This window comes from Mus caroli, unplaced genomic scaffold, assembly GCF_978045245.1.
Source record: "Mus caroli unplaced genomic scaffold, Mus_caroli_1 scaffold_16, whole genome shotgun sequence".
Lineage (NCBI taxonomy): Eukaryota > Metazoa > Chordata > Mammalia > Rodentia > Muridae > Mus > Mus caroli.
The window spans coordinates 68,683,944-68,701,778 of NW_028227271.1; the positions used below are offsets into that span (position 1 = coordinate 68,683,944).

The 17,835-nt window shown below is 37.0% G+C and overlaps 1 protein-coding gene across 2 annotated transcripts in view; it reads right to left on the bottom strand.

The window, feature by feature from the left end:
* Positions 1 to 17,835, bottom strand: part of Vps13b (vacuolar protein sorting 13 homolog B) — a 553,787-nt gene that overhangs the window by 203,689 nt on the left and 332,263 nt on the right. For both annotated transcript variants that reach the window (XM_029469591.2, XM_021183993.3), the window contains exon 34: positions 3,652 to 4,339. In XM_029469591.2, the coding sequence (XP_029325451.1) occupies positions 3,652 to 4,339 (688 nt within the window). The remainder of the gene's footprint in view (positions 1 to 3,651; positions 4,340 to 17,835) is intronic.

Consider the following 17,835-nt stretch of genomic DNA (forward strand, 5'->3'; position numbering starts at 1 on the left):
GAAATGTAATTGAGGAAAATACCTAATAAAAAAAAATTAAAAAAAAAAAAAACTTTATATGCCCCAGTACAGGGGAACGCCAGGGCCAAAAAGTGGGAGTGGGTGGGTAGGGGAGGGGGGGGGGAAGGGTATGGGGGACTTTTGGGATAGCATTGGAAATGTAAATGAGGAAAATACCTAATAAAAATATGAAAAAAAAGAATAAAAGAAAAACAAACAAAAAAGAAAGGCACAACTTGTTTCTTCTTTCATTTTTAACTTCTGCTACTTTTGAATTTTAATTTTAAATTTTCTTAGAAGTGTAACTTCATTATTATTATTATTATTATTATTATTATTATTATTATTATCATCATCATCATCGATTACCTTCATTTTGACCACCCATTTTATTCTTCCAACTTAGAGATAATTAGGAGTGCTTGACCTTAGGACTCAAAAGTAGAACTAGCCAGTCCCATCTTATTCTTCCCTCCCTTCTATCCCTATGAACTTTAACATAATAGTCATGCACATTTTTTTCTTATGTATAAAATAACTGTCTTAAGACTTCTACAGACTAGTGTAAATGGAATAGTTTTCTTTTTGGGATATGGCAAAGCCCTACATAAACTATTTGGATAATTAAACTGGTAACAGGAATTGATCATTTCATTGAAATGGACCTTGAAAACAAATGTCTAAAGTCCAGTTTTGAAAGGCAATTTCATTAATATTTAATAAAAATATTTAAAATACTGAGACTAATTATTTAGGTATTAAAGAAAAGTCACATCTCCAAAAGTCAACAATAGTTTTAAAGTGCTATGATGCTTGTCTTCAGCTTTGAATTTAACATCTTAGTGGCTTCCTGCTAAAGCAGTAAACATTAATTATAAGTTATAGTTCTGAAAAGGTAATGGTGGGAAGATGAATTCTAGATTACAAAATGACAAAACTATAGGTGTAAAATTATCCTTGTAGTTGTCATGTTTAATAGATGACGGAACAGAAACACAAGGAAGAAGTGACCACATAAGCTAGTTGCCAATTAATGACAGGGTGGATAATAAAAGTCCAATTTTCTGCTTTCTAGTTTCGTAAACTTCCTCTCATATAACAGTGAAAGCAGTAATAGAAAACATTTATTCAGGCTTACTCCTTATTAGACTTAATGCTAGGAATCATTAGCATTGGTTTCTTAGAATTATTCAATAATTATCTTTTCATCACAGCTGGCCTCTCAGATAGTTCTACATCCTGTAATAGCACCTGAATGTGAAGCCAGGTTTGTCACAATGAGAAGATATGGTATATAGTCACATCACTGGACACATTTAATGACAAATTCACCAGTTAAAACTCTGACAGGAACTATTGTACAATTTGAGCAAAGAGGGAAGTCTGCTGGAGACAGTGGCTTCACAGTTTTTTCCTCACGGCACCTAAAGGTAGGAAGTCTAGATGCAGATGTTGAATAAATCTTGGCTTCTGAATTGTAGCTATGTCCTGATACAGCTGTGACTTAGGGAACTTCCATCTCTAAGCTTTATTGTCTTAGTTTTTCCATCTGTAATATGAAACAGGGTTTCCCTCACCAAGTTACTATCAGGGTAAAGTAAAAGAATGTATTTTACACAGTATAATTCTTGGCAGTATGACCTAATGACAGTTACAGGCTTCCCCCCACCCCCACTTGCATTTTTGACTTTCTAACACATTTCATCAAAGTGCTAAACTAATTTCTAAGAAATATGATTATGTAAAGCACATACTATACTGGTAACTCTTGGTTATAACCAAGAACTGCTATATTTGGATTACATAAAGGTTAAGTAGATCCCCATGGAAGGTATCCACAGGATACTTATGCAGGAGAATTTCCTCAGAAGCTTACTCCACTCTAACAAAGACCCATGCCTTCCCATTAGTCTGCTGAAATTGGGTTCCACAATCCACCACCAACCCACACAAGAAATATCCATTTTTTTCATTATTCTTTTAACCTAGAAAGATACTATGATCCAAATGAGTATCTTTTCTTTGAGCTCTTATAACCTTGTTGAAGACATATTTAGGCAAAAGGACACAGATATATGACTTAGGAATATACTTGTAAAACAGATTATGGTAAATCCATTTCTATATATTTGGAAAATATCAGCATCAACAGCAGTTCTCATCTGTACACTATAGCTCAGCCATCAGTGCCCTGAGATATATTTATATATATTTACACATACGTGTGTGTGTATGTATGTATGTGTACATATACATGCACACACACACACAGGGACAGTACAACCATAGGTTGAGCTTGAAGTAAGGAAAAAGAATGATCTTATGAGATGTTGACATATCTACAATGCAAGTTTGGGAAGAGGCCATAGATGTTCTTATTGGCTCCTTCCCAGCTCCTATTCTCCCATCTTTTCTGCTACCTCTTAGCAGAGCCATTAAAGATACCTTGCCTACATAAGAGATTGTAGCTAAGTGACCTTAAGGAGGTTCTGGGAAGTAAGATTTACTCTTCCAATCTCATACCAAATTCCAACCAATGCTCATCAGAACATAAAGAGGCATCAGTTAAGTAGGCAGAAGTCCTCAAATCATGTAACAAGTTCTAACTCAGCACTACCAACATCTCCAGTGCCTTGAAGTACCTGTTATACCACAGGCACTCAGTAATGGGAATGTTTGAAGAGGAAGGCAATAGCTGCAGGTAATGTTAAGAAATGGTTCTCACAATAGTAGAACCATCTGATAGCCTTTGCCAACACCCAGGGTATAAATACTCAGCATGGCTGATTTAAACTGCCAGTGGTTTAAAAGCTCCTTACAGGATCCTAGTATGAGCCACCAGCTCAAGACTCTGAAGTGAGGACTTTTCAGAGAGTTAACTGTCCTGATGGAGAGTGTGGATCTTGTCAAACCAGGAGCCAAAAATCCTTCCTGCCCTCAAGTTGCTTTTGTTGTATCAACAGAAACATAATTACTAAGAAAATAATTAATTCAAAGGGTGTCTTTTATGCTAGAATTAACCAGACTGACTTTCAAATCAGACTAGCTTCCAAATGCCTTACTGCTGGCTTCCATCCATTAGGTGTGACAGCAACATATCTACTTATGATGTGTTTGCTAGGTTCTTCTTCAAGTCTTGAACAGGAGATCTAGCTACCCACACACCAGTGTTTGCTGCCAAATCTCTAATTTGGAAAAGGGTCGGATTTTTTTTTTAAATAAAGTATAAATGTCTTTAAAGTATTTTACTTCGATAATCTTTCTTGATTTGATATAAATTTTAGTGAGGTGACTAGATGAACATTACAATGAGCTTCTTAGACTGTTTTTTGAACAATTATACTACTGTGGATGGTCTACCTATGGTTCATGACTACTAACAGCAATGATTCCCACACACTACAAACTGCAAGTACATCTGTAGCCTAGAAAGAGCCCGTTTCATACAACTACTGAGGACAAAGATTGTTCAGAGGCATGGTGAGACTACTAATGTTAAATGTTGATATATTTTCCCCAACGTTTTCTTAAACTCAATTCAGTTACAGGCATGTATTTACCATACTCTGTAGGGAAGAGAAGTTTTGTCTGGTCTGTCAGCTATTTTTCATTTGCTAAATTTAAAACTCAAATATATCCCAAGGCTCTTACCTGTACATGTGTAGTCAGAGGGTACACCTTTAATCATGGCATCAAAGATGGATACTTCCACTCTCTGTTTCCTGTGGTGACAACTCAGAAGGAAGGAAGGCTGGGACACAATCAAATGGAGGAACAGGTCTAGCTCTAAGTCACCGGTTCCTCTTCGGCCAGGCTGCCGAACAACAGTGACTCCGAGGGCTTGTCTGGCAGATGATCCTGTGGATGCATGGAGGCTTTCAAGGGAGAGAACCCTTACTTTTTTCCCTGAGGAAAAAGAAGTGCTACTGCTTAAGGGATCTTCAGCAGTCACCATGGAAACACACACCTGGTTAGGCTTAGCTACATCAGAATCAACTTCTTCGAGATTTAAGAAACTCCTGCCTGTTTTCCCATCTTCTTTCTGTTCTGGTAATTTGAATTTGGGTAAGGCCACCGAGGAATAGGTCATTAGGGAGATCCTACTTGCAGTAATAAATATGTCAAAGGGAATAAAATTAAGATTTTTCACAATTGATGACTGGTGAGAGGGCCGGGCAATGCGGTGCTGACTGGCACCACTGTACTGCTCTATTTGCACAATGCGGATTTTAACACTGTCACTGCCAATGCCACTGTCCTGAGCACCACTGTATCGGGATGAGGTTTCAGCTGTGCCTCCATCAAATGTATCCACTTTCTTCTGTTCGTGTTTAGAGATCTGTAAGAAAAAAAAGGAAATATGTCAAAGTAGTTATGCATCAAGTGTCCCTACATGAATAATGTTATATAAACATGCTGTTTAAAGGAACAAAAAGTGAGTTTAGTATAACTTAAAGCCATAATCACACAAACTAAGTGCATGCCCATTTTCAAGAAAAACAAATCTCATGATCCAAAGGAAATTTTTCTTTTCTTTGTTTTTTTCCTTTCCTTTCCTTTCCTTTCCTTTCCTTTCCTTTCCTTTCCTTCTCTCTTTCTTCTTCTTCTTCTTCTTCTTCTTCTTCTTCTTCTTCTTCTTCTTCTTCTTCTTCTTTTCTTCTTCTTCTTCTTCTTCTTCTTCTTCTTTTCTTCTTCTTCTTCTTCTTCTTCTTCTTCTTCTTCTTCTTCTTCTTCTTCTTCTTCTTCTTCTTCTTCTTCTTCTTCTTCTTCTTCTTCTTCTTCTTCTTCTTCTTCTTCTTCTTCTTCTTCTTCTTCTTCTTCTTCTTCTTCTTCTTCTTCTTCTTTTTTTTTTTTTTTTTAAAGAACATTTCTTGTTCCTTAGCCTGGGTAGCCTGAAACTTATGTTTTCCAGATTGGTCTGAAATTCACAGCAATCCTTATGGTTCAGTCTCCCAACAACTGAGACTACATGCCTGATGCCATGCCAAAAAATTCTTGAGAACAAATTATCAAATGTGCATTTCCTTCATTAAAATGTACTTCAGAGTATCAATATTTCTCACTTTATATTAATAAAAAAATCAGTCATGAAAATGTTTCCCCAAATAATTACTTTAGTAGTCTTACAATAATTTCCCAAGTTGTGCAATACATGACTCCAGCTACCAACCAGGGTCACCACTGGTAAGCACTGATTCCACATGGGTGCAGGTTATACTTTGTTTTTCATCTGTATTATAAAACTAGTTTATATAACTCTATATAGTTTTTAGAAAGAGGTAAAATACAAGAAGTTCAGATTTTGAGGGTAAAGATTGTCAAATTAAATAAGTGGATGAAATTTTAAAAAGATTTAAATTTTTCTTTTCTACAGCAGGGTTTAGAAGGGTAAAGGTGAGTCATCCAATCACCACTCCTGTTAGGAAAGACTCTGAGGGGAGATGGTCCACTAACGACTCCCTGTGGAGAAGAAAGGACTTTAGTGGCAGCAGATGGGCAAAGTCCCACTGAGACCTTCTGCTTCTCCTGGGATCTCCTTCCTATCTAGCTGGCACTGGACATCCATTTGCTTTTCTTTGAAGTGATACAGACTAATCCATATAAACATGGGAACCAGCAACGCTACATGAGAAAAACAAAACTTCCCTACTCCCACTGTATTAACAAGTATCCTTAGCAGGATTATTTAATAGATCCACTTTCAGTTTTTCTTCCCTCTACTCAGATCCCTTTGTGGTTATAATCATATTAAAGAGACAAACATGAAACCCATTTCTAGACAAGGTGTTATCCCTGTAAGTTGATTTCTTTCTTTGGCAGGGTCTTGTTATGTAGTACACATTTGCTGTAAACTCTATGCAGCCAAGCTGGCCTCAAACACACACAGTCACAGTCAGTCCTTGTCTGTGTCTCCTCTCCTGTACTATTTTAAAAGGCTTCATAGCATTTCATTTAATGTGATGACTAAATTTTTCAAGGATTCCCACATAATTAGAAATTGGGCTTTTATTCTTGCTAAGACACATCTACGAGGATTGATAGAAAATTCTAGGACAAATTCTAAAAAGTTAAATTACAAGGTAAATAGTACAAAAATCTGTTAAGTTATTGAGTGTTTCCAAACACCTTTCCAAAAGACTGCACTAGGATCTAAGACAACTTAGAATGGAGAGATATCAGTTACTATATTCTAATTTGACTGGTTAGAAATATTTTGTCAAATGCTACAAACTGTTGTAACTGACTCCCAAAGACACATTGTGAAATATTAAATAACTTAATCAAAGATAACGAGGAAGTGCTTATGAAGGTTTCCCAACAGTATTTATCTTGATTCTACAGTGCTGAGAAACACAAAAGGCATTACCTATTTGAAACAACACAGTGTAACCCTACTCTTAGAGGGCACAATGTTTTCTGAAGTTACACTATCCAAACTGTGCTCTTGTCCTGAAGTCAGTCTGTCCAAAGGATGCTCTTATCTGACCACAGCAATTCACTGAGCTGGCGACGGCTGGCTAAGAGTCATTCATCAAAACGTTCTCTTCTTGATAATCTTAGTACTTCACACAATTCTACTACAGCATAAATTATATCATTTTAAAATATAAAATTCAATCACACTAAACCGTGGTGTTAATATCAGATTTTTTAGAACAATATGGTTATACAGTAGACTGCATATGCCTCAGTTTCCACTAAATTATGGGACTGAAAATGTTCTGTTCCATTGAGATGTCCTGGTTATGCTAATGCCACCTAACAATGAATTTCTCACACTTCTATGACATGAGCTTAAAGAAGCCTACTGTACTGCCATCATATAAAAGTACACTACAGTACACACTACTATGCCACACAGTACATGATATTTGATTACGTAACACTGCCACTATTTTCACTGCTTTCTGTGGTGACAACTCAGAAGGAAGGTTGGGACACAATCAAATGGAGAAACAGGTCTAGCTCTAAGTCACCGGTTCCTTTTTGGCCAGGCTGCCGAACAACAGTGACTCCGAGGGCTTGTCTGGCAGATGATTCTGTGGGTGCATGGAGGCTTTCAAGGGAGAGAACCCTTACTTTTGCGCTGTATCCTTATTTTAGTGTGTTCTGATGCTTACCACGGGGTTATGGTAAACAATACACTTTTGCTCCCACAGCCTTTTACATGTTGTATTCACTACCTTTCTTGATTGTATTTTCTTTTTTTTTTTGATATTTGGTTAATCATGGCCCCCAAACAATATGATACCACACACACACACACACACACACACACACACACACACACACACATGTTCAGCAGTGTAGTGGCTATCCCTGGTTGTCAACTTGACTATATTTGGAATGAAGTACAATCCAGAATTGGAAGGCTCACCAGTGACCCTTATCAGGAGGCTTGGAGATAGAAGTTTCTGATCTGGATCTTGGTATGGAGATCTTGAGCCATAGTGGCTATGGATTCCAGAAGATTAAATCTCCCAGTTTAAGGAACACACCTTTAATCTGGGCTACACCTTCTGCTGGAGAGAATATAAGGACATTGGAAGAAGGGAGTCTTGCTTTTACTCCTTCGCCTGCTTGCTGTGTGAGACTGAGTAACTGCTAGATCCTTGGACTTCCATTCACAGCTGTGACTGAACCATTGTTGGGAATTGGGCTGCCGCCTGTAAGTCACCAATACATTCTTTTACTATATAGAGACTATCCGTAAGTTCTGTGACTCTAGAGAACCCTGACTAATACAAGCAGGCTATACCATTTGCCTGATATACATTCATACTCCTATGAGAAGAGTTTTTAATGAATAGTACACATACTTCTCAAAGGACTCCTACACATAAGTTATAGTGATACATAGCTATATATAGGTCTGGGGTCAGACAAACCTGGGACCAAGTTCTATACTTTGGATAACTGTATACCTTTGTTAAGGATATTCATAAAATGGAGTTAATTATTCCTCACAGTGTTGGTATGAGGATCTGAAAATGCAGTCTACCTTAGAAAGTAGCAATGCCTGGCACAGAGAAAATTCTTCAAACTAGGCAGGTGCTAAAGGTCTGTAGCTTTTACCAGGTGAAGAACTCCTAGACGGAATGATCTCTATCATTGTATAGGTAGGGATATGTCCTCACACACCAAAGATGATCCTTAAATGTGCAGTGATAATTTTCTTCCTATACTAGTAATAAAAATTAACAAATCGCATAGCAGACTGAATTAATGATTGTCAGGATGCAAATACATGTTTTCGAAGACTTTCCAATACTGCGCTTTGTAATTTCTTTCACAGACTCATTCATGAAGCCTTTGGGGTTGTGCATCCTCTACATTGTGAGCTGAGCATACTGTAAGTAATATTTAGTCTCTGGATGGACCTCCTTAAAATGGAGTATTCATATGCATGGCTAATACATTATTGAATGAGGTGATAAAGAATAAAATGCTTTATCCATGTGTCTCAGTAAGGGTTTCTATTCCTGCACAAACATCATGACCAAGAAAACAGTTGGGGAGGAAAGGGTTTGTTCAGCTTACACTTCTCATATTGCTGTTCATCACCCAAGGAAGTCAGGACTGGAACTCAAGCAGGTCAGGAAGCAGGAGCTGATGCAGAGGCCATGAAGGCATGTTCTTTACTGGCTTGCTTCCCCTGGCTTCCTCAGCCTGCTCTCTTATAGAACCAAGACTACCAGCCCAGGGATGGCACCACCCACAAGGGCCCCTCGCCCCTTGATCACTAATTGAGAAAATGCCTTACAGCTGGATCTCATGGAGGCATTTCCCTTCTCTGTGATAACTCCAGCTTGTGTCAAGTTGAAGCACAAATCCAGCTAGTACACCATGGTAAGTTAAAACAACTTTCTCTTTATAGAAATGTCTACAATTCTTCTGGGTACTGCTCAGATTTCTCCTTCCACACGGTTTAATTTCTCATACTATATTCTGCCTCAGTGTTGTGAATGGTTGTGCTTATTGCTTATTACAGAGTTAGCATACTATATCCACTGTCTTTCCTAATGTTGTCATCTTTTGAGGAGAGAGAATTGTTACTAACTGAGGCAGAAAGAGGTTTTTCAAAAGGTTCATGAGGAGAAAGCTGACAGTTTATGAGTAAAAGAAAACACCTTGCTAGTATTCTTGAAATGCATGAACAAACAGACTTACTTTAGGAAGTAAGTTAAAATGGTCACTTGCTCTCAAGGTAACAACTTAAGTTTTAAGGCTCTGTGTCATTCTGTCAAAATTTCAAACATACCTCCAAATACATTGTCAACTAGTAGTATAATTAAGTCCTTAAGAAATCCATGTTTGTTGACTGTATTTGGGGGCATTATAAACTCATATTTTCCATAGTTTAAGTAAATCTGTTGGTTTGTGTTCCATAACACATTTATGCTTAAAATCTTATCTCCCCTAGAACAAGCATATTAAGTGTCCTTATAGGTGCTAACCCGAGAGCACACAGCACCCATCCCCTAGAGAAGAGTGGTAAGGAAAGTGAATGTCCAGTCTGCATGGAGAATCACACATCAGGCTCCAACACATATCACTCAAGTCTTGAAATATAAGTAAATGCTGAGGCAAGGTGGCAGCTATTTGCTCAGGACACATGGGTTACTGAACAGAACTCACAAGGTAGCTAATTCTGCTCATTACTGACCAGAATGGAATTTCAATCAGTGATCCATAGATAAAAGAGTGGCTCTCACTGGGGGCCGGAGCCAAAAATTTCTCAGTATTAGAGGTTTCATAATCCTCTAATGGAAATCTTAATCCTTAAATGGGAACTCTAGTTAAAAGTCCGATTTTCTATTTTGTAAGCATGCAAATCATTTTAGCACCACACTAAGGTAGATAGTGAGACACGTTTGAAAATCCAACAGTTTGTCTCCATCTCACTGTGGATTTATCCATCGTGCTGAGGAAGATCTGACCCACTGTTAGGACTATTTTATGATTCTTTGTATGTATTAGACCCTAAACTTGGGCATCACCAGATTTACCACTCATCTGAAAAGAAACAAAAAGTTCACAATGTACTAAGTTTGAGCCTAACCTTTTGTTGTTCTTGTGTGCTGTGGGGGAGTGCAGTATACATCTCTGGGCAGCAGAGCTACATGGGCTCCTCCACTCCTTACCTAACTTATTTAAAATGGACAATAAAAGTTTTCTTTAATTAGCTACTGGTGTGCATTAACATGATCAGGATTAAACCATAAAAACCAACTGTACATAACTCTGGTCCCCTATTCCATATGTTTTGAATTATTCTGTTTGAAAATGTACTTTGCGTCCCTTTTAAAAGTTCGACCTTCTGCTTTCAGAGAATGAAATGCACATTACTGTAGTGAAGAAGATAATGTTTCGGACCTCCAGGCATATACTAAACACACTGGCAGCACTTGAGACAAAATGCTTTACTTATTAGATACTTCCTATTCTAAACAGTGTCATCAAAGGCTAAAAACAAAATCCATATAAAAGCTGCACAATGCTTCCACACAGAACCTGTGCCAAAATCCCTGTACTTTCCAACTAATGAGGAAAGGATGTGTACTCTTAACATATGAATGTAAGAGTTTCCAAGCATTCACTTTAGGAAACTAGACTATTGATTCCATATGGGTTATGTTAAATGAAACTGTATTGGTAAAATAACCTTTAAGATATCTGGCATGATAACAATAATTAAACAATATTCCAAATACTAAGACAAAAGGGAATTTGGTTCCCCAATGGCTAATTAAAATAAAATGAAAAAAAACACAGCATGCCATCCATCAAGATAAATTGTTATTGTTTAAGAACTTTTAAAATACTGTTAAAATATACTTTTAGATAAAATCTGGAAGAGATGGGAAAATATTTGTGGCTTAAAAATGGATAGTTTGGTAGAAAAAAATATAGGACTCTGAAATTTTATGTGGAGATAACAGCTTTAAAGCCATGAGCACAACCAGATGGTACTTAAATCATAGGACATCTACAGTTTCACCATCAGTGGGTTTCAATATAAGATTTTCAATAGCTACAAAAGCATGTCCTCAGATAGTTTACTTCTTAAATGATTTCAGTGCATTTCCCTATAGGTTCACAGCAATGCATTACACAGACAGCTAACACCATAGAGATGTGCTTAGAGCTGAAGTCTAAGTGAGAGGACTGGAGCAACTTCTTAATATCACATATTCACTAGTTCAACCTGCAGTCTGCTGAGCCTCAGTGCCTCAGAAGTGACTAAAACCACACTAGGTAAAGAGACAACATTAAACAATGAAGTATAGTTGTTTCTCCCTATTTTAATTAGATGTTTTCTCATGGCACTTTGGAATAGAAAAAAATAAGCTGGGTTGAAGCTTCTTATTAGGTTATATGAACATTTTTATAATCACATTTTAAAATCAGCCCTAGCCAGTGTGTGGTACATTAATGCCTTCCTGACATCTAGGAGGTGGGGGGTAAGAACATTATCAATTTGAGGCCAGGAGGGAAGATGAGACCTTGTTTCACAGAAAAAAAAACCCAAATCCAACCCAACCCAACATACAGGCATGCATGCGCATACACACACACACACACACACACACACACACACACACCAGCTTGAATAATACAAGTGCTATAAATATATGTTCAAATATCTTACAAGAGGAACTGTGTAGAAAGTAAACTCTTGGGAATTGGCAAGAACTCTATTTTTGCTCTGATGACAATGAGGGGAAAGTAGCTTCCATGTCAACTGCAGTACAGAGCTCTGTGTTTAATGGCCACTACAGCAAGCAGCAGCATGTCTATAGACGTAGGCAGGTGCAGGTGCACATGCCTATGATCCCGCCTTTGGTAACAGAGGGTGTGTGACACAGCACTGACACTTCCTTCAGCCGTCAACAATCAGACTTTGACTTGGATCAAAATAGCTTTTTCCAATTATGAGTTCATTTTCCACATCTTATAAATTATGAAAAAGTGAAGTGTAAAACCACAGAATCAAAGTTTCAATCACATCTGTGTATTACTGTGACATGTATCCTAATTTTATTGCCCTGACTAAAACTTAGCAGCACAAGTAAATATCATGTCTGCCTTACCAATCAAATACAGTTAAAAGGAGGAGGAGTGGTTAAAGCATACTGAAATTACATATGAGAGTATTCATAAAGTTGAAAAAAATCATTTGCTTCCCTATCTAAATATTTATGGAGTAGTATGGCATGCTGGGGCTGGGAGAGGTAGTTACTGGACTTTTAATACAAAGATCGTCCACATTGGAAATTTTACAGAAATAGCAAATTGTATTTATTTTATCAAGAAACAAGAGTTTATTTTTATACTTCTAATTTCTCAGTATTATAGGTCAGAAAAATATTATGAGGAATTGCTATTTCAACTCAGTGATATGGTAGGTAATATGGACTTTGGTGTAAAGAGCTTCCTTCAGTGAGCCCAGTCAATGGTATTTTTTATTTAAAGTAAACTTAAGCTTGTGGTGGTGGTGTATCCTGTAATCACAGCACTTGGAATGTAAAGGCAAGAGGATTCAGAGTTCCAGGCCATCCTTGGTCTTTTTAGCAACTTCTAGGCCAGCCTAAGGGCTAAAGGAGACTTCAAGTACAACAAAACTGAAATTTAATGAAGAAGCAAGGTATAAAGTTGAATATCATAGAGTACAGTAAAACAAAATTTTAATGCTTTAATTTCCCCAAAGCAGATGTTATACAACATCCCACACAATGTAACTGTTCCATCAATGAGAAGTTTTGTCAACAACGAGGCAAGAATTCAAAAAGGAAGCACAAAGGATACTCATCATGCTCAACAGATACCGCAGTGCACTAGAGCCTCAGCTTTTCCTGGTAAGAGGTGACCATCCCAGGTCTCTGTAGATTTACTTATCACGCCTGCCTGCTAAGTGTCTATTCACATCCTCACAGTTCAAGACATTGTTGCACTAACTGAAATATAGAGGTAGCTCAGTCAAGGTTGAGTTTTTTTTTTAAAGATTTATTTATTATATGTAAATACACCATAGCTGTCTTCAGACATTCCAGAAGAGGACCTCAGAAGTCATTATGGATGGTTGTGAGACACCATGTGGTTGCTGGGATTTGAGCTCATGACCTTCAGAAGAACAGTCAGTGCTCTTAATCACTAAGCCATCTCTCCAGCCCCAAGGTTGAATTTTATTGTGATATGTGGTCTAATCTAAGTTGTAAATTAGGAAAAGGGCTGGGCCTAGTGTTAATGGACTATAATACTTAGATCATTATTTGTATTTCAAAATGGTAGACCAGAAAGAAAAAAAGGGGAGTGGGGTTTAATGACCCACTCACAGGGGCACAGGTTACTCAACATCTACCTTTTATGCTAGTTTCCCTTACTCCTAAGCTTGTATAGCCTAAACTTACTTTCAGCAATTCCTAAGCTCAAGAAAATAAATTAGTAGTAAGGAAAACTTTTCATTGCAGGGCCAGTTCTCATTGTCTCTCCAGGTCTATTTATATGTTTCTTACATGCAAAATGAATCACAGTAGGTTGGTCATTCTTTATATTATGTTCAGAGTTTTAAGTTTGACAAGATTTCATTTTCAAATGAACTCAGGTTTTAAGAAAACAAAACAACACATTCTGGGCACTTTTAATCCAGGTTTGCATCAGGAACAACCTGGTTTAGAAAGGATCATGATGTTAATTCTTTAAAAGTGGCTACTGTGTGTACAAGGTATATATTCTTTCTGCTGATAAAATCTAAAGCTCTTTCCACTGATGTCAATGTGGAAACCATTTTGTCCCATGGCTGTTTAAAGCTCTGCAATAGGATGAAGTCAGCTGCAAGTGCTCATTAGATCAGGCTTTACAGTGGTGTCTGAGCTGGAGTCTGTTTCTCATAGACTTACGTAGAGACTGACTTGGATTGGCTCTTTAGAGCTAGTCTCATTTTACTAGAAACAACTGTATCACATCAGCCACTCTCATAAATTTACTTTAAGATGGAATCAGCCCGAACCCTGGAGCAGATGAAAGTTTACTGAGCCTATGCACTCTCTGTAGGAGCCAAACAAAAATATGTGTTTAGTTTCTGGAGCAATGTACAGGACTGGTTATTAAATATTCTAATGGGCTACTGCCTTACAACTATGAACTTAACAAAACTGTAGCTGAACTTGAATAAATGTCTACTGATGAAGTATATCTAAATTCTTATTTGATTATCAGATGAATCACATAATTATTTAAAGAAATTATGGAATTCATGGAAATGAAGCAAAAAATCAGCATGCTTTAAAACTAATTTCTAATATGCAGACTAAGTTGAGCATATTCACAGTTAGTCTTACCTAGTAGCAGGTTATCACTGCCCAACAGAATATAGTTACCTAACAAAATAGCAAATTGACTTTTGTTTCTAACTCCAGTTTCTTTAAAGTAGCTCAACTCTCAGGATTTTGTTATCTTGTTGACATAAGGAAATCCACCAAATAATTGCAAAACTAAGGCTCATTTGCAAACTTCCCTGACTACCTTCTAACTTCCTAAAACAGATTAAATGCAAACTGAACTAATGCAACATGTTCTTCTGTTATTCATATTAATACTCTGAAAAATAATACTGTAAAAATCCTGAAATGAAAAGTAACCAAGAAGAAAGAACCTTTCTAGAACATTCTTGCCAATTCTATATCATTAGAAAATGGTCCTACTTCTCCTTTGCCTTTCCATGAAAATTAGCACAATAATCTTCCACATACTTGGTATTGTATGTGAAACAGGTAGAAAGTTGTAAAAATAGCTCAACTCAGCTTGATTTAGATCACCAGGAAATTTTACAATGTAGTATACTTCGAGAGTTACAATTTTCAGTCACTTTAAGAAGGCAGTTTTCTGCATAGTTGTAAAGGTAATGTGAGAATAATGGAAGACAAGGTTGGAAAGGCAGCACCCAGAAAGACCCTAGGTGACAGCTTTAAAAATGTCAATACTCTCTTTGATGCCCCTCAGGCTTAAAACAGGGCCTCTTGAGTATGACATACATCAAGTTCCAGGGCATTTATATATTCTAGGGCTTCAAGTCAAACATCTGAGCTAAAGCTGAAGTCCAGTGATAAATACCCAGCAATTTTCATGAGCACTACTGTTTGGGAAATGCTGTTCTGCAAGAACTACAAAAACTTTCTAAGCAAACTAATCACAAGACAATACTCAAGAAAAAGTGGTAATTCCATGTAAAGGACAGCAGATGAGAGACTATGGTTATGGCAGACCATTGCCTATGGGATAAACCATCGACTCTCTGAGACTTCCTCTTTTGAAATCTCTTGTCTCTGTCTCTTTCACATACACACATGCACACACATGTGGGTATGCATATATGTGTATGTATGTATGTATGCCTGTGTGCATGTATGTGTGTATATGTGTGTGTGTGTGTGTACATGTAGAGGTCAGAAGATAGCTTGTAGAGATCACTTCTTTCCTTTTACCACATGAGTTCAGGAGCTTCAAAAGCATCAAGCAGCAAACCCATTTATCCACTGAGCATCTCCCTTATGAAGCTACCACTCAACAACTCTTTGACTGAAATTCCCCATTCTGGGTATTCATGCTCACCTATCTGCTTCCATGTTACTGTTTATCTTGTTCAACCAGCCTGGATTCCTCTTTCTCTGGAAAGTTGTCTTCTGTGAAGTCTATCCTCACTTGGTCCACAGCAGTAAGCACTAACTCTTTCCTATAATCCTGCAGGATATGGGGTTTCTGGCACTGAGCTGGCATGCAGCATAGGGTACCTTCTATTGCAATTCTCTTCTAACTAGATCACAGGCTTCTGAGGTTTTGAAATATGCTCATATATTTATATAAGCTCTGTGCATGAATATGTAGATGATAGGTACCTATAGATAGGTGATTAAGATGGTAATAATGATAACCTAATTGGTTCCCTGAGAGTTTCTGAAGCAATAATATCAACACACAGGCAATACTTACTACTGGCTCTTTTCTATTTCATTATATATACCAACTCTATAAATTGTATATTACTTCTCACATTTTAAGATGAAAAAAACTGAGGACTTAGAATGTAATTTGCTCAAAATGATAGAACTAGTAGATATTGAAGTCAGGATTTGGATATCTACACCCACTCTACAATTCATTTAAAACCACAACCTATAGTGTCTGTTTCCTAAAAGCTTATTTTTATACTTTTTACACCAATTCAAAAACCTTTATACTTTTTTGTTGTTAATGTACATCTATCTACTAAATTGGACCAGGTCAGCCTCAAACTCAGATTCACCTGCTCTGTCTATTGTATGAGATTAAAGGTGTATACCATTATTCCTGGCAAACATGACAATTATTTTTGACTGACAAATCACAGCTAGATGTTTTGATATATACATGTAGATATATACACACACATACACACACTACATGGTGTAATGAAATTGTACTCATTAACATATCCAGTACTTGCTCATCTACAACTCATTTGTGGTTAGACATTTGAAATTTACTCTCTGGGTTATTTTGAAATGTGTATTATTGTTGAATGTAGTCATTTTTCTATGGAACAGATCTCAAAATCTACCCACCTCCAGTCTATTTGAAACTTTCTACCTTTTAATCTACAACTTGCATTTTCCCCCAAATTCAACTTCTGGGAACCATCCTGTTACTCATTACTTCTTCAAATTCCCCATTTTAGATGTAACTTATAAGTGAAATCATGAAAACCAGCCTTGTTGTGCCTGATTTATTTTAGATAGTAAATGTCATTTAGATTCATGTATGTGTCACAAAAGGCAAGGCTTCTTTTGTTGGAGGCTGAATAGTATTCAATTGGGCATAAGAATCAAATCTACCTATGTATGTATGTATGTATGTATGTATGTATGTATGTATGTATGTATCTACCCATCTTCTATCTATGTTTCTATCTATATCATAGTTTCTGTATCAGTTCATTTACTCCTTGGTACTCTACTGACTCAATATCTTACCTAGAGTGAATGATGTCACGAGCCTACTACTACAGCTGTCTTTGCAACATTCTGATTTTGGTTCTTTTTGGAAATAAACCTACTAGATCACACAAAGGTTCTCCCTCAGACCACTGAAGAAATCTGACTCATCTTTTACAGTAGCTGTACTTATTTACACTTATGCTAATAATGCATAGGAGTTCTCTTTCCTTTGCATATTTGCCATCACTTGTCACTTTTCATGTAATTTAAAACTATTTGCTCTGAGATCAGCCATATATGTTAATCTATGTAAAGCATATCAATGTATTTTGTAGAACAGCCAGAGTTATGGTAGACATTCTATCACCTTTAAACATCTGTATCTATCAGTGCTCACCTCACCTGCTATCTCTCCTGCTCTAGGTAAAAGCTGATTCTTTTGTTGCTGTAACATGATTCATTGTTTTTTAATGGTAAGAAATATTTTACAACATGGATTTGTTACATTTTGTTTAACCATTAATTAGCTTGTAGACATGTGTTGCTTTCTATCATGAATAATGACTCTCTAAATAGCCACATATGTCTCTGAACGGACATGTTTCCATTTTCTTTGCTTACAGATTTAGAAATGGAATGGCTGTGTTCCATGGCAAGAGTTTAATCTTTCAAGGGGCTGTCAGTTTTCATTTGTTTCCTGGTGGCCTCAGTGTCTCCACTCCCCTGTGTTTAAAGCTGTGGCCAACCTAGTAGGTGTAGAGTGACAGCTCATGGAGGTGCTAGTTTGCATTTCCCAAGTGCTAATTACTACACTGAGCATTGAGCCTTCCCCCAAGTGTTTAATCTTTCACATTTACAAGCT